This window comes from Periophthalmus magnuspinnatus, chromosome 5 (genome assembly GCF_009829125.3).
Source record: "Periophthalmus magnuspinnatus isolate fPerMag1 chromosome 5, fPerMag1.2.pri, whole genome shotgun sequence".
Taxonomy (NCBI): domain Eukaryota; kingdom Metazoa; phylum Chordata; class Actinopteri; order Gobiiformes; family Gobiidae; genus Periophthalmus; species Periophthalmus magnuspinnatus.
The window spans coordinates 5430930-5454876 of NC_047130.1; the positions used below are offsets into that span (position 1 = coordinate 5430930).

A 23947-nucleotide genomic window follows, 5' to 3' on the forward strand; every position below is an offset into this window, starting at 1 on the left:
TTTGAATAGACGCAAAATTTAGCATCTAGCATCTTTAAAAAAATTCTGTTGCTTAAGTAAAAACAGAAATACTGTAGCAAAAAAAAAAAAAAAAAAAAAACTCAAGTAAAATTAAAAGTATCACATGAAAAATCTACTCAAATAGAAGTATTAAAGTACCTGTTTAAAAATGGATTTAAAGAGTAAAAATTTAAAGTATTTTGTGCAGAATATGAGATCTTATAAGGTTTCAAATGTATTAATTTTGATAAAGAAATGCACTGATTTTTGTTCAACAGAAACAACAGAATCAATCTTTTTATTGTAGCTGTTTTTATTTGTATATTTGTTGTTATATTTTACAATCCCAAGCTCTAATGTGCACGTTTTAGATTGATGAAAGGACCCAGAGCACTTCTGTAAACTCAAGAACAAAAGAGAAAGGCCCACAAAGTTCAAGAATTAAATCCAGAACCTTCTAGCTGTGAGGTGTCACACTCACTTTGCCCCCGTCAGTGGGTGAAACACACGCAAGTCGGAGCATTGCCAAATCGTACAGTATCACTAAAGTCTTCAAAGATTGTCATGGCAACACATCAAAGTGGCAGGAGTAAAAAAAAATTAAATCATGCTCATAATTTCAAGGCCAATTTGACACCGCCAAGCCAAGTTATGGGTCAGATCTGTAGAGAAGACCCCAGTTACAGTGAGAATGCACGTCGTTTTAAAGTACTTTTGAGCAAGAAATGAAGAAAGGGACACATACATTCATGGTAAAGTAAGATGTGCAAGAACAAAACGTATGTATATATCTTTAACAGCTTTCCCTCATCTTTACCTTTAAGTTCTATTTAATTGATGCATGTTTGAGTAATCCTGGATTGTCTTGGATTTGAGGCCTAAACTCTCAGAAACACTTTGTTTTCACCTACCTTATCTCCTCCCACTTTTTTTCACCCATTAATTTAACATCTATAAACAGCCATTTTACATATACACCTGAAAATCCTTACGACCGATGTTACCGCAGTGAGACTAAACACTCTTCATAGTAATGTTTCTGACTGTAAACCTCCGCCACTATAAGTGCTAGGCCTACATGTGGCTGCTGGCTCCCATTCATCACTGCCCTTTTGCACCTTGCTCTAAAAGCTCCCTCGGGCTTTTAGTTTAGGAAGTCTCCGGCCCTCCTCCCTCTCCTCCCCTCCCTCTCTCTCTCTCCTTTCTCTCCTCCCTTCTTTTCAGCTATAAGAAGCAGACCCGCATGCTTCACCCGGGACAGTCCTCCTCTAGACTTGCATAAGGGAAGACAACCATAGTATTTTGTGAGATCAGTGAACTCTACAAGTTTTTCTGCAATCTACCCAAGCATGGACTCCTAAATCCAGGGATAAAAACAGCTCATTAGAAGGTGAATTTCTTGGGATTATCCGGAGTTTTTTTTGGGGGGACTTTTGAACACGTTTGGGTCATGGTGGTTGCGTGTTGACAGAAGAAGTCCCTGTGTGCTGGGTTTGCGTGGGATCAAAGTTGTTTTTATCTTGAGCAGAGTGTGAATGAAGAGAAGGGGAGGGGGAAGCATGTCGGCTGGAGACTGCAGTCACCTGTTGAGGGGCGCCTGGCTGCTCTGCTGCTGCCAAGGTGGGTGCAAAATAATCACATGTGTTTAAAATGTGAAACTATTAAAACATATTGGATTTTAATTTTTATTTGTGTGAGCGTCTTGTTGTGATATCCAGACACAATTTCAAAAAAATGCAAGAAAAGTGTATTTAATTTGCAGTAGTAGTAGCAGTAGTAGTAGTAGTATAGCAGTAAAATAGTAATGCAACGATTGTGTTTAAAAATCGTCCCTCTCCTAATTGCGCTAATTTATTTATTTTCAAATGTGCAGTGATGATGGTAATTATGGTGGTCATGGTGGTAGTAGTCACAGACATTCATTTATAGGTCTGTGGTAGTAGTAGTAATAGTAGTTTGAGTTGTTCTTGATGCTGTGTACTGTAGTAATCAGCTAGTAGTTTTCCTACATACTTTGCATGAATGTTTTTTACTAAATATTCATTGAGTACTTTTACAAATATGTGAACTCAACTTGTTGCTTTCAAACACAAAGTGCCAGGGACATGGGTAAATGCATGCAGTAGTAATTGTTGTACTAGTTGTTTTAGAGGTTGTAGCAGCATGGCAATAATAGATTTGCTCTTAAATTGACTTTGAATTTGAAAGAAAAAAGAAAAAATACATACTTTTAAAAGGCCCATACTGCAGTATTTTCTGATCTATGTTATAATTTTGTTTCCTCAGTACAAACCTGGTGTTTTGTTTCGTTCACACATATTTAACACATAAATCCTGCATATTTAGGCTGAGTTTTTCTCTCAAAATGAAAACACTGTTCTACGTTATGATGTGGTAACAAAGAAAATGTTACTCCATACACCTTCACTAGAATCTGTTGGATGATTTCAACTCTGGAATTGGCAAAATGTACTGAACTAAAAGTAAAATGTAGCTGTTAACTTGAAAACTACCGCTTCATGACATCACAAGGTGGAATGGAGCATTTTGAGCTTTGGAGATGTAGACAGACTAATAATTAACATGTTTGCCAGATATGTTTTTGAGGAAGTGACATTATAACATGGCTTAAAACTCACAAGCGTCAATTTCCAGAAATATAGGACCTGTAAAGGAAGCAGACACATAATACCAATTCATTCTCAAACTGTACTCACTGAATTTTGAAAAGACGGCCTCTGAAAACTACCTAAACATTAGATCTCACTGTTAACTTTATGCTATAAGCCTAATTTTGAGTACAGTTTGTTGTTACAAGTAGCATTGACCAGACAATATATTTATTAGCAATTATCTTCCCACATATGATCACGACCATATCTCCACAACAAAAACACCACAGCATTTTCACTTGACCAGGACCACATGGTTTCAAGGCTCACACAATAATAAGGATTAGCGCCGACGAAACTACAAATTGTCTGGAAGCCATTATGTCATTTGTCACTATTGGAGACGTAAAAACATTTAGCTGACGTTGGTTTTCGTGAATAGTCTGGACTGTCCCTTCTTCTTCAAAGACATCGCAGATCTGCGGAGGAACCGGGAGGACAATAGTTGAATGGGTGCAAGAAAGCGTGGCCCTGGAACTAATGTTGTGATTACGGTAAATGGCTGTAAAAACAGGAGGCCGACATTACTTAGGCCTTGTACACTGAGCAAAGATGTGATTATTGAGGCGATGTGTCCCTCTGAGGAGGAAATAAGACCAGTTTGGACAGTCAAAGCTGGTTAAGATGATGGGTAAAAGAGAGAACATCTGTCTATGGTTAAATATTATTGTGCAACATCAAGGCAAATTGTGCTAGAGTTTGGGACATAATGGTTTATTTTTAGATCATTTTAATATTATTATTTTTGGTGCCACTTAATAATAACTAAACCTTAATTAGCCTTAATTAACCTTAACTACCCATTTTTTCCCCATGTATTTGAGCAAAATATGTCTCACCCCAGTACTGTCTGCATCTAATTATAAAACATTTATTGTCCAAGAATAAGGAATTTCATTGTTAGCATGCTAGTGGTTGTTCGGTAAAACATCGCTCTGGCCTATGAAAGTTGTGGAAAGTGCTTATACACTCATCGTGGTGAATAATTAGGATGCTCAGAATGCATAAGTGAGGAAGAACTTTAGATCACTGCAAACCCATTCTTAAAAATAAACTATTTGTTCATTATGAATTAGTTCACATTTTATTAAGGCTAATTAAGGTGTAGCTATTATAAAGTGGTATCTTTTTATTTTTGTGTCGGCAGTTCATCTTTTATCTGTTGAATTTAATATACAAAACTGAATACAACCTTTGAAAAAAATGTTATCACAAAAAGGGAGTATTTTAATTATTTTTTTCTTCCTAGTTTTAGAATTTTATCATTATTGCATTAAAATTTGACTATATAATATGCAAAATCAAGGTTCAAATCAGGACTACCCAAGACTAAACTGTATTGTAATCAATACAGTTTAGTCTTGGGCTATTAATAAAACTAAACTAAAATTGGTACTTTCAAAAGAGAGGCCTATACAGATAACTGCACCACAGCTTGAGAATCGCTCGGCAAATGTAAAATCTGCATGTATAAGATTTAATAACAATAACTAATCTTTTTCCCCCATATAAACAAGAATTAGTCTGTGAATTAAAATTGTCAGGTCAACTTTTAGCAATGATTTATTTTTTATTTAAATCTACGACGTAATTAGAAATATGTATGGGCCATTTAACCCCCGTTTACAGGTCACTTGGTTGTCTTAAGGGGCCAATCAACTTAAAACAAAAACATCTTGAATTGGTTGAGTTGAAAGAGCACAAAACAAAAGGTTAAGTTGTGGAAAGCTCCAGGTGGCGTCCCATTGGAGTTGAGTTGTGGTTAAATTGTGGTTCAGAGTGAGGAAGAATTTTAAGTAAAGATTTAGATTTTTAGTGTGAAAAAGCAATAGTATGGTATCAGAATTAGGCATTTTTGGTTACTTGTATCTTCTACCCTTGTGGAATTATAGATTTAAGGATGCGTTTTTACTCAACATAACACCTAAAAAAATGACTCTACTTTACTCAGTTCTTTGTACCTGAGTCTTAAAAATGTGAGAAAACAGAACTGGTTCATTTTAAACTATTTGCTGTGGCCTGAAGTTATTCCTCCCTTTCCTAACACCTTCCTAGCATCCTATTTATTCAGGCGTACACCAATGATTTTATGAGCGCATTTCACAACTTTCAGACATTGAAGTTCAATGTTTTGCAGTCATGGTAATGCTAGCAACAACTAGCATGCTAACAGCAGACTTCCTGGTTCGAGGACAATAAAACGTCCTATTCTGATCTTAAGAATTGCTTTTACAAAAACTGCTGTTGCTACTGAGGTAAAATAGAATGTACTCTCTCTTTTACTTTAACTGTAATTTCACAAAAAAACAGCCCCTTTAAGTAAAAAATGTAGGCTACATTTATATGCTAACTTTTCTCTAGAGTAGTGACAGGTCTTGGGTAGTAGACAAAAGGCTGTAATTGTTCTGTTTTGGTTAGAAGTTTTTTGGTGCACTTCTAACTTGAGTTGAGCATCAGCCACTAGCTTGTCTCTATTTCTTTGCCTGGAATGTGTCACAGTATGGCATTGTTTCTTTGCCAAAAAAACCGAACAGCCTTGAACCACATGCATTCTTACCATCACCAGGCTCTCCTCTCCATAGATCTGACCTGTAACATAGGCTGGTGTTGACTCGTGCTTTTCCCTATGGAAAGAGAAGTTGCATAATCAACCTTTAACTCCTCAAAACATTAATCCTCTATCTGGAGTGTATTCGTAAACAGTTTTTCCCATTCTTGCAAGTGGATTTTAGGCTGGGTACTTTGGCTAATTACAAATTAATGTAGTCCCACTCGGAAAGTCGAGTTGGAACTGTGAACGGGAAGGTAAACATATGGTTATTCAGATATCCATATCCAGTAATGACTCATGCTTTTGCTCCTACATCCACCCCAAAACTGCTACTTAGTGAAGACAAGTTAACTGCAGCCAATTTCGCTTACATTACACGACCCAATTGGACACATTAGCTGGAAACCGTTAGCAACCCGCAGCCTCAGCTAACTCTATTTTCTAAACATAAAACCCACGATAATCCGGTAATTTCGGATGTTTTGCCATTTGACCCGTTCTTGTTCCGATTTGAACTTTTTGCACATTTTGATGAACCCACCATAAATCTGTTGTCCAAACCAGACTTTTGGATAAAGGTAAAGTTGATGTAATCTTGACTTAAAGACATCAATGGACCATCAACTCTGCTTGTCTGTTATCAGGGCTAGGGTTAGACTTTGGTTTTCACAGTGGAGAGATAGCGCAGTGTTTTTAAAGGAATACGCTATTGAATCTTCCATATCATCCACAACATAATAGATGAGGTTAGTGCAGCGGTATGAACTACTCCAAAGTACTTCTTGGCCGTACACTTAAGGGTTCATTTCAGTTCACACATGTTTTGTTGTTGATGTTCGTATGAAAAAACTCAAATCAGTAATTGAGATGTTATTGTTACGCCTGGAATGTTCCTCGGTATGCCATTATTTCTATGGAGACAAGCAGGAGGCGTCGCTAGGTCAAGTTACAGATCAAATCAATGGAGAGGCGACCCCAGTCCCAGAAGAATCCATTCATTTTGGCAATAAAAATATTTGTAGCATTTAATGTGATACTGTGGAACATCGACATGGAAACAGGCATGTGGCGGACCTTAAAAAAAACAAAAAAACAAAAAAAAAAACAATTAAGTATTACCAGCTAACACAGATTTTAAAAAAGCATCATTTTAAAACAGCATGGTCGATGATGCAATTTACAAAGAAGCATTGATCTGACTTTTTTGCTAATATTTCACAACAGATCATTTGAGATCATTTTGGTTATATTAAAGCTGTTGCCTTGTCCCATATTGCAGTCCGCTGCTCTCTCACTTGGCAGCAGTGTCCACTAGCCAAACCGGTGTATGATCCCTTTTGTAAATAAACTAGGCTGTGGGCTTAGGCAGCTTTACTTTGTGATGAAAAGACAACAGTAGCCCTCCACACACTGCCCCGGGACATGGGGATAGTCCCGGTCAGAGCGCTGGATATGGGGTTCATGACTGCAGAGACAGGGGGCGATGCGGGGTTAAAACAACATGGCACGCTTCATGTTCTTTGAAAAGCTCCTTAAATCACGCTGACCTTCACCTGACTTTGGTGACTAGGCGAAGGATCGAGCAGGAGGAAAGTGAAGTAATGGGATGCGGCTAAACAGGTTAAACCAAGATGAAAATGTTAGTCCAGGGATTTCAAAGTCAGTAATGCCTGTTGTTGTGTGATGTGAAATGTGGTTGCGGGGCTGAATGGCGCAGATTGGCAGTCTCAATTCCATAATTTTGTCCCAGGGCAGCTATGGTAACAACAACAGTAGCTTACCATCATCAAGTGTGGAGTGACTGAATAATGCACAGTAATTGCTTTGGGTGTTTTGAAAGGCGCTATACAGTATTATTATCATTATCAGTCTTACCCACATGTTTGAATTAAAGAGTTTGAAGATAAAAGGTGGTCATACCGTCTCAGCTCTGACCACTACATACTGGCATTGTGTCCTTCGGCAAGACTATAGAACAGGGGTGTCCAAACTTTTTTCACCGAGGGCCGCATACTGAAACATATTTGCAGCGGAGGGCCACAAACCAAGACTTGGAAGATTATTTTTAGGTCTGAGTCACAATGCAATGTGATGTTATTCAGGTTATAGAGGTAGAATCTCTTCAGTTTGGAGTAAAAAATACTTTCTGATCAATTGGGCGAGTTTAGGAGGAGGCATGAGGGCCAACAAAAATTTGTCTGAGGGCCATATTTGGCCCCTGGGCCATAGTTTGGACAGCCCTGCTATAGAATGTGTATATAGAAAACAGGAGGTGAGCATGGGCATGAATCGGCTCCATCGACTCTGACTCCAATCCACTTTCTATTGAAAAACTGTCACCCTTCTCTCCATACTGCTGCTGTCAGACTCATCATTTTGGTCTTAAAATGTTCGTATTATCCGCTCTATATAATCCTGGTGTTTTTATTTAGCTATTGTGTCTGTAAATCAAGATATGAACATTAATAACAGACAAATCAGGTGTCTTCTTTTCTTGAGATTGCACCCACTAGCATTTGCAACATGTTTGATTCAACAGCCTCCAGATTGGCTCTTTGGTTGCTATGATACTTGCGGTCGGAATTCCAAATATGGAATTCTGCTCCAACTTTGCTCTCCATGGTGGTATTTTTTATTCAGAGCTGTGCCAAAAACGTAGACGCAATATCAGCCTCTGAAAAATTTCCACATTAAAAATCAGTCCAGGTATCTTAAAAGCACGTTCCAAAAATGTGCCTGGCAAAAATCAACAGCCATAAACAATGAATAATGTCTGGCAACTAACTATGAAGGATGTGTCTGCTCTTTTCACCTGAGTAGTCTTTGTCCCACAGTATAAGCCCATATCCTCCCTGTGGCCCGCATCCTCCACTAAACTCCACTCATCCCATCAAGCAGACATGTCGTGTGCAATTGAGAATAAAAGCAGGAAAGACACGGGAATGCGAAATCCATCGGGGGAAATGAGCCGTTTGGTTTGGAGCTTGTACATGGATGGGATGGGTGCGGTAATTCAATATAGATACAGTACTTTTGTGTCTGTTGTGAGATGGGATATTTTATGAATTGAAGGTTACATGGGAGCAGTTTTTTATTCCACTTATTTTTTGTAAACAGTATTACATGGAAATACAGCGTACTATAGTATCAGACGTTTCAGTGGGAAAAAGCAGGCAGGTCTGGAGACACACAGAATTTATATTATTTTCAATTTTATTTTGTTGGTTCTTTTTTTTTAATTATTGTGTCTGTAGTTTGTTGATTTGGTGAGAGAAACTGCACTTTGAATTGCACTGGAAATACAGTCGCTAATGATTTAAAGGAGGCATATGCAAAATTTGCTTTTTGCGTCATTATAACAATGTCCCCTCATCGTTCATTAATTAATTTATTGGAATGGTTCAAGAAATGTCGTGCATTGTCTTTCATATGAGGCTTCAAAAATTCCAGTTTTCACATTATGTCGTTTAATAGTTTTTCCAAAATGAACCTTAACCCATATAAACAAGACTATTTCTAAATTAACAATCAATCATTATCTGATAGTTGAATGAAAAAATAGCAAATTGCATTACACCCAAACTTTGCTAGTTAGTTGGGAAGTTATTTCATGGATTGGCTGGATGGATGGATGGAAAACTTAATAAAAAAATACTGTGTGACAGGTAAATGCTTAACCCACTGCACCACCTTTCACAAATTTTCCAGTTAACCAATTACTAACAAACCCATGAATAAAAATGGCTAAATTAATTATATTTTCATTATGTCCCCTCTCTTCCCAGTTTGTCAATTGAATAAAATGTGCATATCTATAGTATAGTTTGGCACAAGCTCCTCTCTATAATGAAAGAGGCACAAGGTGGGCTTAACTGTCGGCGTGCTGCAAATCCCAAATCAAAAGAGCTGGATTTGAATTTTGTTTTCTCTGCACAGCCCTACATAAAGCCCTACATAAAGCCTTACATAAAGCTGCATATATCCACCCTGGGGGGATGAGACATGGAGCAGTGTGCCAAATCAAATGCTAATCACCAATGCAAATAAACATGTAGTAACAGCCAGGAGGTCTTCTGCTCAATGTGGTCCTATTCATGTGTGCAGCCTGTAGGAACACACAGACCACACGCACAGAAGCAACAGTGACATCCGGTGGAAGCATACAGGTATTGCATGAGGAATATTGCACACTAAAAAGGTAAAAGATCAAAGAAAATATCATGTAGTGCAATGTTTTCCAAGCATTTTGAGCCACGGCACGAATTTCACATTTGAAAAATCCCAAACAAAAATATCACAAGATGTATTTTTATTCTGTAACATATTTAATCACATTGTGCTGCTTCATGGAGCTTCTCCCACAATGCACCAGACTTGTTTGTTGTCCACAGAATTTAGATGATGACACACTTTTTCAAACCGTCAGTGGAAGTTCAGGTGTTTCAATCCCTTCTTTCATCGTTATTTAGTTTGCATTAGTTGATGAAAATATCTGATGGGTTTAGTCATAGTTTTGTGTCATTAAAATACCTTTAATTAGATTTGTAATTGTTGCAACTGTCACGACACACCAATCGGGATGAAATTGGATAATCATAGTCATGTCACACCTGATGATTTCTCAGAGCACACTGGTTGGGAAACACTGATGTATTGTACTCCTTGAAATGTGTAAAAAGTATCACATAAAAATCTGGATAGTATAGTTAAAGAAGTGAAGTACTGTAGTTACAAGGCCTGAATTGTTCTTAATAAACTCTTTGTTCATTATTAATTAAATCTTTGTTCATGCACTAAGAAGCTATTAAAAGTGTAGCTGGTATAAAGTAGGACGACAGTAGCTCAGTTGGTAGAGTGTAAGATCCACTGATCCACAGGTTGGCGGTGCGACTCCAGATCCCTCAATACTGAATACTGTTGTTGTGTCCTTGGGCAAGACACTTCACACTCACCCTCAGTGTCTGCATACACTGGTGTATGAATGTGTAATGTGTGTGTGAATGAGTGAGCGGCTCCTTGATATAAAATGCTCTGAGTGCTCTGAAGGTGGAGAAGTGCTATATAAAAATGTGATCATTTATCATTAAGTGTTACAAATGTGTTGTCATCTAATCTGTATCTGAAGTTGTGTTTGAAGATCCTGTGTTGTGTTTTAACTCCATATACTTTCTGATCATTTCAATATAAATTTTGTACCTAATCAACTGAACCAGTATTTGTTGCGTTTACCTATAGTTAGAGTATCTTCACTTTACAATACACTGGCAGATGTGGTCATTGTGCCATCTGGTGACGTGTTTACATAAATATTATATAAGCGAGGAAATTTCACTCATTTTACAGCCCCAGAGTGCATTAGTTTAAGCTTTCACAATACAAAAAAAAAGGCTTGGTATCAACTGTATTATAATATTTTTGGTTTGAGACTGTATTTTACTATGGCTTGTACCTTATTTTGAACCACAAGAGAAAAACGTGTTTCAGAATCAACAGTTAGTCCCACCCACTTTTCACACTCTGATATTGAACCATGACCAAGAGACAGCTGTCATTGATAGTCACAGGCGGTCGCTTTCACATAGTTCTCATCCAACAATGATTCTGATAAAATTGTCTAAACATGACAGTTGCTTCCTTATGGTTCTTGTCTAACTAAATGCTTATTAAAATAGCCAATATCAGTCATCATATACATTTATTTTTTATGCATTTATTTTTGCACAATAGTTGCTAGACAGAATTCTATGACCACACAATCTACGTCCAAAGAAACTAACCATGTTTGAATTAGTTCATGATTCATATTTATAAGTGTCCCAAAACTTCAATACTCCACAATGAACTTCACTGTATTAGACGAATGGAAAGAATAAATCAAGGCTAAGCTAATGAGACATGACTACTGCGTATGAGAAGTGCACCAAGTCGACACGGCTGGGGTTTGGACATTATCATCTGCATTACAACATCGCGGTCAGAATAAACTGGCTTTAGACTTTAACCAGCTATGAGCAATTTTGTTTTACTAAGCCACTCTTTTATAAGTCCTGTTTTGTAAGTGCTACCATATGTACTGGAAAGAGAAGAGAAAGCAGAATGACAAGTGACCTCAAGAAAGCATAGGAACAAAATGGACCAAAGATGTAACATTGCACAGGCGGGTGGGATGACCAGAAATGAATTGGATTCCAGATTTGGGAATTGGTGTAGTCCATTGAGAAGCCAGCTGGGGTCCATTTTGTATAGGCCAGATGGAGTGGGAATATTCATAAACAAAAATAAGAAAATTGCAAACATGTTTTGCTGTCAGTGGTGGTAAAAAAAGGTATTAATCATGTCAGCAGGGTGGGAAAAGTTTACAAGTAAGAATTTGATATTACAAATGTTCCTATTCTCAGTCCAATTGAAATATTTTGCAAAGCAAAAAAATAAAAAATATACAATCTTGGGGGTATATATTTTATAGTAATAGGAATAACACATTTGTAGTGTGCATTTGAGAACATACTAAAATATTCAGTGAAGAAACACAGCATGATTTTTTGTCATTACCAGAAGTAAGTCAACGGGGTCTTCACCTAGATAAACGTTAATAAAAATAAATAAATAAAAAAACCTTGGCCTTCGTCATCACAGGTATAATACTCCCTACAACAGAAGCATAGCCAATACTGGACTGTACTAGACGTGAGGCTTCATGTCTGCAGGTGCTGGGTCCTGTACTGATGTTAAATTAACTTTTCCTGCGTTAGAACTCCAGGTCATGCCACTTTTTACAATTTTCGGCTTACAGTTTATTCTACAACAAGTAGCTTTACCTGTAAATGGGGATAGAATCGGGAAAAATACATGTACACAGTATGACAAACCATGAGTTCATACCCAAAGACTGTGTTTTCATTTTGAGTTGTCTTGAGTCATTTCTGGGGAAAAGGTGGTTTGAAAAAGGTCCAGGGAGAATTCCTTTACGTTCTGTCCAGTACAAACATCTTTAGTCTATAAACCAGTATTCTCAGGAAATGAAGGACCAGGAGGGGGCAAGAAAAGAGATGTGGCGTGTGTAATATAGTTGAACCTCTCAGGCACCCGTAGTTCACAAATACAAAGTTATTTTACTGTCAAAATTAGGCTAATTGTTTCCCTACAGTAATTTAAATTTGTACTATGTACGTTTTCTTGTGGAGCCACCTTTCCTCCAAGTATTGCTTTACCTGGACAACCAGCAGTATGGCATTAAACATATATCATGCATTCCCATTGGTTACTGTTACCTGGTGGCATTTTCTGCTTACCTCCATGAAGATAAATATGTCTTGCCATACTGTGGAAAATTACAGGCAAATTATTAAAGTGGGGCTAAACACCCAAGCTTTGCCCACAACCACATTTCAAATAGAGCTGCTTACTTAGGCAGTACTTGGAGGACTAAAGGGGAGAGTGAGGGGGGAGGACAAGCGGGGTCTGGACATGTAAGGAACAGTGTGATTGGTCAGGTATACACACTTTTTGGTGATGCCACATAGTACTTGAAATTGCAGTTGCCAATAGAGGTAACCAACATTTAGCTTTTGACAATTTTTCACCAGAAAGCTACAAATTTACCTTCTTTAAATACAAATTAACCAATAATCTCTAGGAGCAGCAGACAACATTATTAGCAAAGAAAAGTTTATTTAGTGTTTGGTTCCACTTTGACATCTCCATGGAGGTGAGGAGATGGTGTTTTTTCCAGAAAAGTTACATAGTGCATTTTAATAAAGGTTTAGTACATGAAAAATAAAGATGCTGATGCAAATATATGACCCTTAAAGTCTACTTTTTCTAGACTGAAGTTATGACAGGTAATGCATTGAATACAAAGCTTTGAAAACTTTCCACCCTCATCTTTCCTCTTTACTCTGGTTTTGTGGTCTGTGGGCTATGCAGGTGAGGAGATATTTGGGAATACCTCTGTCAGTAGCTCATACTTCTGCGGTCGTGGTCACCATATGGCAGCCATTCCAAATCCAATCATAAAAACACGAAAAATATCCTTCGTCTGACACTAACAAGCTTATAAAATCCTCTGGTATCCATCTTTTTGGGAGAAATTTCCACAAAAAGCCAATCTTTCCCACATTTGCCCAGCCATAGAAAAACAATAAAAAAGTCAAGGCTACAGGTTAGATTGTCCCAATGTGCAGCTAAAGTGGAGTGTGGAGAATGTAAGTTTGAAGTTGCAGTTGTAAAAGTGTCTTAGTACAGAATGAGCAGAAAGTGATATGAGAAAGAAACAAGACCAGATGGAATATAACAATACAGGGAGGAATGTGGGTTTAAGAAAGTGATATGCAGGGTTGGGTGCTTAAAAATAATATCATACAGGCTAGAGTAAAATGATTAGGCTATTGCAGTAGTCAACAAATACGTCTATAGCTGTATCTTTTCCCCATGTATATGAGCAAAATCTATCTCGCCCCAGTACATTGGAGCGACAGTAGCTCAGTTGGTAGAGTGTTTGTCCATTGATCCGAAAGTTGGCCATTTGAATCCTGCTCTCGATGTAAACATCATTGGTAGAGCAGTCAGATCTACTGATTCACAGGTTAGCAGTGTGATTCCAGCTCCCAAAGATGAATGTTGTCATTGTGTCCTTGGGCAAGCCACTTCCCACCTCACCCCCAGTGTCTGCGTACACTTGTGTGTGAATATGTGAGTGGTTCCTTGATGTAAAGTGCTTTGAGCGCCTTGCAGCGGGAAAAGTGCTATATAAAAATGTGACCATTGGCCATATAAGCAGCTCTTAAGGTCAAAATAAGTCAGCTGTGGACTGTCTGCTGTCTGCATCTAATTAGAATGTGCTTCATTGTCCAAGAATCAGGAAGCATGTGTTCATTTTTTCACTTTTTCAAAACAGGTACAGCGCCTTAAATTTACAGTGAATTTTAAATTATTGGTACTCAAATGTAAAAAGAAAATGGTTATAACATGTTTACAAGATCAAAAGTCAGTTTAACTTTGACCTTTAATGTGGCATGAAGAGGATATTCAACAATATCAACTACTAATATGAAGATATTATTAATACCTAGAATATTATGTTTTGTATTAGCTGCTGATTGCTAAACCAGTCACACAGGCTAGACAGGTCGATACACCAGATGTACTTCCTGTCATAAACAACCATACTGGCAGTGTGATGTTTTTTGTTGTGCCAGAGACACAAATGGAGGAGGGAGAATGTTTATTAACTGACTCTGTGATTCACTGTCTTTTATTCTGAACACAGTTCATTCACTTATCAAAGTCAGACGCATTTTAAGAGAGAGACTGATGACCTCTTGAAACATTTATACACGCTGACTGAGTGGTTGGCACTCTCGCCTCACAGCAAGAAGGGTTCATCTCCCAGGGATGACATGGGTCTTTCTCTGTTAAGTTTGCATATTTCCCCCCCGTGCTTGGGTGGGTTTCCTCCGAGCAAAAACAAAACAAGCACAATAGGTCAAACCTTCCAGTGAATGTAATCCTGACCAAGTTAAGATCTAGACAGGGGTCCCCTGCTCCATAGTTCACCCCAAGGTACACAATAAAGTGTGTCTTCACCTTAAGTGTCTTGCCTAAGGATACAACTACAGCATGCATTACTTTTTATCGGGCTCCAGCTACCAACTTTTTGGTTATAGGCCATACACTACAAGCACAAATTTGATCACCTGTGTACATAGGGGTACACTTTGCATGTACAGAATCACCCCATTGCCATTTGACTTTACATTTGGGATGTAACTGAAACTTTTACACTACCCAGGCCTGGTATCCGTGTTCGCTCTGCAGCCATGAGGGTCCAATCAAAAAGACCTCACTCTAGTCTCCGCGGTAACCAGAACCTCCCCACACAACAAGTCACGCATTTGTATGATGGAATAAAACATGGTGCTATGGTCACTGACAGGCCGAGAGAATACAGATGTGGATGTGTCAGATCTGTAAACGTTATGCGATGAATGCAGTTTTCATTTGAATTAACGTAACTGTCAATGTTTGGAGAAACCCAAGCAAGCCCATTCATCATTATAAGAGCCGAGTGAATCGTATTATCACCAGATGTTTGGGGACTGGGACTCCTGCTGTTCTCAGTGACCTACATGTGCTATTGAAGTTGCTGGAATAACTAATATACAATTGTAAACAGATATGCAAGAGAAGCACAGAAGAAGAAGTAAAGAGCAGTAATGCAAGTACATTTTATGCCTGTATGCATGGATTGTACCCGAAAATGTGTTTTTAAGTAAGAAATGACACAACTTTCACACATGCGGTATATCCAAACTAATGAATACTAAGTTACAAAATAATAATTCAGAACTATTCATCTGTTTTTTTAAATTCAGCACCGTTTTGCCCCAATAGCAAATTTAAGATACAGAGTAATACAATAATAAGTTACACGACCAAACCAGCAGGATAAGTCAGGAATATTGAAGTACCGCACAAGAAAAAATAAATGTTGGCTTTAAATAAATGTATTATGTCAACTTAAAACATAAGAACATTTTGTATAAACACATCATGGAAACAGATAATACAATTTTCATAAAGTCAGAAATTAATTTTGAAGTGTGTACATTTAATAACCGAGTGAATATGTGAATATGGTTTGCAGCAGTCCAAACCTCTGTGTTGCACATGTTGATTGTTGATTACATTGACAAGCCAAACCGTCTGCTCTTGGTCTGTGGATTGTTACTTTAGACCGTCTCTCTCACCACTCATTACATGGAAAATGAACCAAAATTACAGCCCGCGGTCAAAGTGTGTTTATATATAACACAAGACGTGACTGAAAATGCCTTCACTGTTGTCTGATGTGGTTAATAGTCTTATTGCTTTGCCTGGAATGATCCACAGTATGGCATAGCATATTGATCAGTCTTGCAAATCTTAAATAACGGGTGCTATTATTGCTAAACATATACTTTGAAAAACATGCATTCTTGCTGTGGGCGGTGTTGCCTTTCCACAGATCTGACCTGTAACGTGTCTTGGTGGGGTCATCTTCTTGTCTCCATGGAGATGAATGAGTTTATGGTTTTTAAAGGTTTTTAATTAATTTGGATAGCCCTTGTGTAAATATAAATTATAGTTTCCCACCAATCAAGTATAAGTTTGTGAAAAAAAATATGAAAAATATGTTAAACGTAGGTGATATTATAAACCCAGGAAGTCAAATTATAAACCTAATTATTATTTATAGTTCAATCTTTCACAAACTCTAACTGTGGGTATTAAAATTAGCCCGTCACTGCCACTAAAAAGCAATAACATCTCCCGGGAGACAAACCGATGGACCCTCTCCCAAAAAAGTTACATAATGGACTTTTAATTGTGTACTGTTTCTTTTGTATCCACAGTTGTCCTAGTGGCCTCATCTGGGAGTAAACTTTGGGAAGTGCCCCTCTCATCGCCAAATGTGAGTCACAGTGTTCAATGGGAGCCCCACTGTCAGCATCATCAGGACAAGGCAAAGATCACAGCGAATGTACCCCCAACTCTGGACGGGACCTGGGTGTCTACGAGGTAAATATGATGTATTTTCAAAAGCGTTATTCTACCACACATCTGGCCTTTGTGTTGTTGAGCGTGCAGGAGACAAAGACACAACAGTCATATTACTTCAATTAAAACTTAAAAGGTACAATGCCACATCACTGCATACTAAAACCAGATTATGATTGTTCAGATATCCTTGTTTTAATCTGGTTGGAATCATGGCAAATCATTGAAGTTGTACTAAAAAAGCAAAAGATCTGGGATAAATATGCATCTAGTTCAGATTAGTTGATATATGGTCACCATGTCTTAGTATTACTCATGGTATTACTTGTTTACTTCCAGTGCTGTTAGGGATAGTTAACAGCTGAATGGGCTCTGGTCCTGCAGACTTTAACTTTATCTGCAAATGAGTGCACATTAGTCCTGGACACATCTGTAGCCTGTCCGACCTAGTTTAGTTTAGTCCTGGTTTAGTCCTGGTTTAGTCCTGGACACATCTGCAGCGAGCTTGTCCATGGAATTGGATCTCTCCTTCACTGTGGTTCTCCTTGAGGTTTCTCTTTCTTCCACTGGGTTCTTTTTAGGAATGTCCGAGGACAGGGGATGTTCTGGGACAGTTCTCCATTTTCTTGTTTTCTATGAATGTTGGTTAGTCTGTCTGTTATTGACCAATGTCTGTCTCACTGTTGGACTCTTAGCCCTAAGAGGCAACTGCTGTTGTGATTTTAGACTTCATAAAAATAAATTGGACTCACTGTTGGACTGTTGGACTCTTAGCCCTAAGAGGCAACTGCTGTTGTGATTTTAGACTTCATAAAAATAAATTGAACTGAATTTCAATCTTGTTTGGAAAGCATAATACAATAAATCCAATTTAGAGCACTTACAATGACAAAGAGAAGAGTAAGGCCAATACAAGTTTGACCTGGGTTAAAGGCCCTGTGCCAAATTCTGAGTGAGGAACATAATTCAGTTTGAACTGTTAGCTCCGCCCACTTAGTCTTTTCTTTCACTCTGTTGATGCATCATATAGAGATAAAGAAACTACCTAGTCGGGCAGGTGTTTACAAATGGTTCTCACCCTAATCTAACTTTATCATGCTTAATTGGCTATTGGTTGTTAATTCATAGTTCTCGGCCCATAATATGATTGTTTAAATGTATATTACGCAGTATCGGTCAGCCTAAATTATTGTTACAAAGAGCTGTGTTTATATCAATACATGGTACAAAGAGCATTTTCCTGAAGTAGAATAAATAAAAGTCAAGTACAAGACCTTTAAAATATAGCAAGACAAATGGGATACAGCATTTTTTAAAGTGGACATTCTATTTGCAGTTTTAGGTCTGTATCTCTCAAAGATGATCTACTGACAGAACAGAACTGAACTGGTAACAAGTAAAAAGTGTTGCACATGGGGATCAATAACTGCCCATCTTGGCCACAAATAATCCAGTGGTTTTATCTGATTCATCAAAACCAGCACAACTAAATACCTCTCTAATTGCAGATGTGAAGTTCGACCTGGCCCCGAATTCCTCCTCCGCTCCTACACCTTCCACCCAACGCGCCACCTACAGGCCATCCAGCACTACTACACCGACAGCTCCTGTGGGGACCCTGCCTACTCCCTCCTCATCCGGGGCAAGTTCCGTCTGCGCCAAGCCTCCTGGATCACCTTGGGGGGCACCGAGACTGACCACCACATCAACAGAGTGGGCATCGTGATCCACAGCCGGTCTGCCAAGCAAAGACTGGCCTCCCGCCTGCCCCCCTCCTGTGTGGGGGTGACCTTGAGCAAAGCGGTCCCAGGGAAGGTGTTGGAGCTGTACAATACCAGGGCGGGGCGGTTGTGTCTGTCCGCTCTGGGGTTCTCGATGATGGAGCTTGGGTTGGTGCGGGTGGAAACGCAGAATTTTGGACATGGAGGGACAGTCCAGGAGATGTTTCTGGGGGATATTCACACACAGTGGACACAGAGGACGTACCACAGGCCAACGGGGTACCAGACGCCCCTGCAGAATGTGATGGTAAGGGTTTTTATGCGGCACACTGAATTTCTGAAGGATGACTTTGAGTGTTTTTAGTTCTCTTCCTCAAGATAAGGCACCCAAACACAGTATATATAAAGGGAAATCGCTAACCTGCAAGCCGCCGCATTCCAAATAGATGCGTGGTCACACTTCCAGCTCCATTGACTTTACATTGGAAAACTGTGGTCCCTCTCTCTGTAACTGCTGCTGTCAAGCTTGTCATTTTGGTCTTAAAATGTTTGTATTGACCCGTTCTACATGATCTTGGAATTTTTATTTTGCTATTGTGTCCGTAACTCAAGATATGAACATTAATAATAGACAAATCAGGCACTTTCTTTCCCCAAGTTCACTCCTGACTGCATTAACAAGTTTGATTGACAGCATTGCTAAGCGCCTGCTCCCTGCTAATTGCTATGGGTGACGTCACACTCACTTTTTTAACTGGATTGAAAAGTAAAAAGTATGATATAGTATGGTATGCTTTTATTTGAACAGGGACAATGGCACAGCAATACATTGAAAATAACAGGAAAAGGTGTATGGTGCCAGGTTATAGCAAAAGTACTAATTTCCACCTGTAGTCCCAGGTATGAAAATCATTTGAAAAGTACTTTTCACATGATTTGACGATTTGATTAATTTTAACATGCTTGTGGTAACATTCTGACTGAAGTTTTCTAATTCAAGCGTTGGCTTTGAGCAAACAAAAATAAAAACACAAACTTGATACAAAAAATTAAGACTATCATATTGCTGCTGTTCACCAAAATATGTCTAATTTTTAATCAATATCACTACACACACTTTAACAAATTAACAACACTTGTGTGAAAGACTTACTTTTAACTCTTGAAGTACATTTTGTATTTCCGATTTTTTCATGCCATAATTTTACTTTAGTAACTTTTTACTTCTGTATCTGTACTTTTACTTTAGTAACAAAATTGAATACTTCATCCACCACTGCATACATTATACTGATAGACATTATAATAAATAGTTCATCTAGATGCAATACCAAAGCTCAAGTCTACAAAAGTAGATTTAAACTTGGTATACAACATTTTTAATAAATACGCCCCAGTACTGTGACTAGCAAAGCCGAAGTGAGTGAAGGAAGTAATAGACCCAGGAAATAGACCATTTGTAGGAAATACACCATGTTAAAATATTCTTCCCAGAACTGATGCTATGACGGGGATATTAATGTTAATAGATCTTTTACTGTTAGCGGGTGAGCGCTGGACCCAGTTTCTGTACAAGTGGAAACATGATGAATGTGCGGCTCATGGTCCAAACTCATGAAAGCCTGGATCTGAAACTGGAGGATTAGTCTAAGGACAAGGTTAGAGTTGATAGAATGATTTATGTCTTAAAGGAAACTAGAGCCAAACTGTTTCGCTGGCATAAAGGCCTACAGAGATATTTTGGCATTGTATTGGCGCCATTAAAATGCTTCGAAATAATTTATCCCAGAATTCTTATCACTGACCCAGCGTGCATTGTTTTAACCCCAATAAAAGTTCCGTCACAACAGAAAGAGCATCCAGCATAAAAATCACCCAATAAATAAATGTGTCTAGATTTTAATGTTTAGTTTTTGTTTTTTACTTTAGATTATTCATCTTTTTTATTGTCTTAAAAACTTGAAAAACGAGTTCACTAAGTGTCCAATTAAGTTCATTAGGGCTTCTGATATATTTGAGTTTTCTTATGAACCTTGATATTTTTGGCAGCCTGTAAAAAACACGGTCTGTTCATAAGAAACTACAATATTAGAAATAGTTGACTGTTAGCAGCGGTCCAAACGTATTCCTTACTTTCCTAACACATTCCAAGCATTCATTGCAATGAGTTTATAAGTGCTTTTCACAACTTTCAGAGGCCAGAGTTGAGGTTTGCTGTCACTGTCTTGGTAAAGCTAAAAACAACCAGCAAGCTTACAGTGCACTTCCTGATTCACAATAAAACGTTTTGTTATAAGGTGCCAATTTAACTTATCCTTTCCTTGCCGTTTCAGCACCACATCCATCCTTGCCCTGTGTGCGCCCTCGTCTACCGTTCCTCCGAGCTCCGCCCTCCCGCCCTTCCCCGCGGACCCTCCCCTCCTCTGTCTCTGTCAGGACGGTGGGTGAGCCAGCACTGCGAAACCCGACCCTCCGTGCTCTTCCTCACCCGCGACTTCACCTTTGACCCCGAAACGCACCAATGGGGAGGAATCTACCGGCACTACTCTGACCCGTTCTGCGCCCAACCCACTTTCACTTTAACGGCTTCCGGGCACTACGCTCAAGGCAACCCGTCGGCCAAAATCTCTGCGGCTACTGAGTTTGTCTTCAAGGTTACCCAGGTGCAAATTACGGCGTTTGACCTCGCGACGGCAAAGCTACTCAACTCTACAAGACCGGGGAAATGCGGTTTGACTGGGAATTGGGAAGTCGGGATAGAGCAAGACATTACAACTACCCACGGGTGCACCGCTTTGGGTATCAAACTGCCCCATAAGGAATACGAGCTTTTTAAAACGGAGCTGGACCATAGAAAACAAGCGTTGCTGTTCATTGGGGAGAGGCCGACAGATGGCTCGAGCCCGGACCGACCGCAAAAGAGGCCCACTTCCTTCCAGACACCCCTGGTGCAGTGCAGTGGGGGTGTGGGTGGGGGACAAGAGGAGAGACTATCCCACAAGCAAAGATTGGGTTCCCATAGCAAGCAAATTCAGCTACAAAAGAGTGGAGCAGAGCGGTGGAGAGGACATGCGATGCTGCTAGCGCTGGGTTTGGTACTGTACACTTGGGGATGTGTTTATTAGGTGCGTAAAGTCCATGTGTTGATGGATATTGTGTTCCTGGCAGCTTCTTACCCCCCTCCCTCTCTTGCTAGCTCTGTCCTCTGTCCATGTGATGTCGGCCACACGTGTCACCCAGTCAGAAAAAAGAAGTATTCGTAGTAATGTGATGTTGATAATTGGTGTAGTTAAATGATCCATTTGATGTTTGCTATTTCAGTGGTCCAAACCTGCTAAATCACACATATGGGTTCCTTTGAATTATAAGGCTCTATCTGTAGTAGTAGTGTTGATTGGCTTGACTAAAGGTTTTGACCTCTAAAATCAAAAATCAACAAATCAAATAGAAACTGCATCTGTATATTATGTTGGGAATAGGTTATGTCCTAAAAGAGTCTCTAAGAATAAAATTGAAAAAAATATTTGCCATTTTTGACTGGATGTTTTGGAAAAATGCTTTGATAGATGAAATTTTAATTGACAGAATTTATTTGAAAGCAAACTATTATTGAAAACCATCATCTTCCAAAAACATCCAGTGGCACAGTAGGTTATCTATTTGCCCACCAACCAAAGAGTTGCCAGTTCAAACCACACTCAAATCAATACCAATGGGCCTTTGGGCAAGATGCTTCTCCCACAACTCCAATCCCAACACAAGGCATGGACATCTGCTGCTTTTTACTCTTCTCAATCCGGGAACTACTTTTTCATTATTAAACATAACCCCACATGTTGACGGACACTGTTTTCCTGGCAGCTTTCCCCCTCTCTCCACGTGATGCCGGCCACCCTAGTAATACGCCCGGAGAAATTCATGAGACATTGAGGACAGCGGACTGAATTTTATATTTTCACGGTCTGTTGACTTCCCAACTGGTCTTCACGAGCTGCTCTGTAAGAGTTCCCTTTAAATGACTGCAAACTCCAGCTGTGGACTGCTTTATTGCTACCTAAGACTAATATGTATATAGACCACCAATATGGATTCATCATGTAAGATATGTTATTTTAAACCAGTCTTGTTTGTAAAAAAAATCCAAGGAGAGTTTCAATTTTTGTTTTGACTTTTCAATAAAACTCCATATGTATTTTTATAGCAATGCCACCTTCTATGATTTAATAAACAATACTTTTAAACTGCTTTTTACGATGAGAAATTTTTCATAGCGGTAAAAAGAGGAAGTCTGGTGTCACACAACGCTTTTTTTTTTTTTTTAATAAAGCTAGTGTGGCCAGTCAGACCCATTCCCTAACTTTGTACAGGGGTCTAGTGCCTTTAATCTTACTGACCAATCAAAACTGTTTAGGCGGCCTTTAAGGAGTGATAAGTGTTGGTGATTGGTTAAATGTTTTCATATTGGAACTCTGGGTATTCGTCTTATTCCAGAAGTTGCTGTATAGGACGTCATTCAGGTTGTATTATTGTGGATGGGGCTGCAGTTCTTAACAGTAAGTAAGTTTTATAGGGACCACAGAACCGTTTTAAAGCCTCCCAAAGAATCGTTGCACATTAACACTGAACATTTTACATGAATAAACCTACTTTACATCATGTTTTAGCGCCAAAACTTTTCTCAAATTCTTCTTTGAAGTGAATCGGATTCCCACTTAACCAAAAGTGCATTTTAGTAGTATTTAAAGGCAAAAGTGGATGGGGCAGAATAAGGTCACACGTATCGGAACTTATGTATGTCTCAAGTATGACTTAAGTATGTATGTCTTTCCAATTGTATGCAGAAGTACCCAAGTTTTGAGTTTGTGGAACCAAAGTCTAACGCTGCCAAAAAAAATTCCTTCAACTGGTTTTATATTACAACTTCAGTTCTTCTGTTGTCAACTCTTGGGTCACGTCCTCAGAGATGACAACCAAATATTGCCAAAAATTGACCATAAGGCACTTTGTATATATTTGTCTCACTTTGATCATTGTATGTGTAAATGTCTTTTGTCTTGTTAAAAAAAAACAACTGTAAACAAACCAATTATTTATTTTAACCATTTTAAACTGTACTTTTTGGATGAGAACTTTCCGGTCTTACGTTTTCCTCAATCGTATTTTGGAGCAGTGATCTAGTATGTGTAATAAAAGTACTTTTCATAATATTTGTGTTGTTGTAGTGGTTGTGAAAGGGCAGACTGGAGACAGGATTTGCTCCGGTCTCTTGGGTTCAAACACTGTGGTTAGATCCAGGGCCCAGATACAGGGATGGGTTTTGATAAATAACCCTCATATGGCTTGTGCATTACTTAAGAGCTTCCTGGACCAGAAAAGAACAAGGATATGAAGTGCTGGCTGTACTGTTCAGAGTACACTAGATCACATAGTTAAAATGAAAGACTCTTTGGATGCGACTGTTAGGA

At 38.8% G+C, this 23947-nt stretch overlaps 1 protein-coding gene across 1 annotated transcript; it reads left to right on the top strand.

Moving 5' to 3' along the window:
* The first annotated feature begins 1260 nt into the window (after positions 1-1260).
* On the top strand, positions 1261-23689 carry apcdd1l (adenomatosis polyposis coli down-regulated 1-like). The gene is made up of 4 exons (XM_033966367.2): positions 1261-1620; positions 16617-16782; positions 18270-18789; positions 20816-23689. Exons 1-4 carry the CDS (start codon positions 1536-1538, stop codon positions 21605-21607), a joined length of 1563 nt encoding a protein of 520 aa, XP_033822258.2. The 5' UTR covers positions 1261-1535; the 3' UTR covers positions 21608-23689.
* The last annotated feature ends 258 nt before the right edge of the window (positions 23690-23947 follow it).

Coding starts and splice junctions, on each gene's coding strand:
- apcdd1l (XM_033966367.2), top strand. CDS start 1,536: ATGAAGAGAAGGGGAGGGGGAAGCATGTCGGCTGGAGACTGCAGTCAC. Junction 16,783..18,269: donor GGGACCTGGGTGTCTACGAG/GTAAATATGATG, acceptor CTCTAATTGCAG/ATGTGAAGTTCGACCTGGCC. Junction 18,790..20,815: donor CGCCCCTGCAGAATGTGATG/GTAAGGGTTTTT, acceptor TTGCCGTTTCAG/CACCACATCCATCCTTGCCC.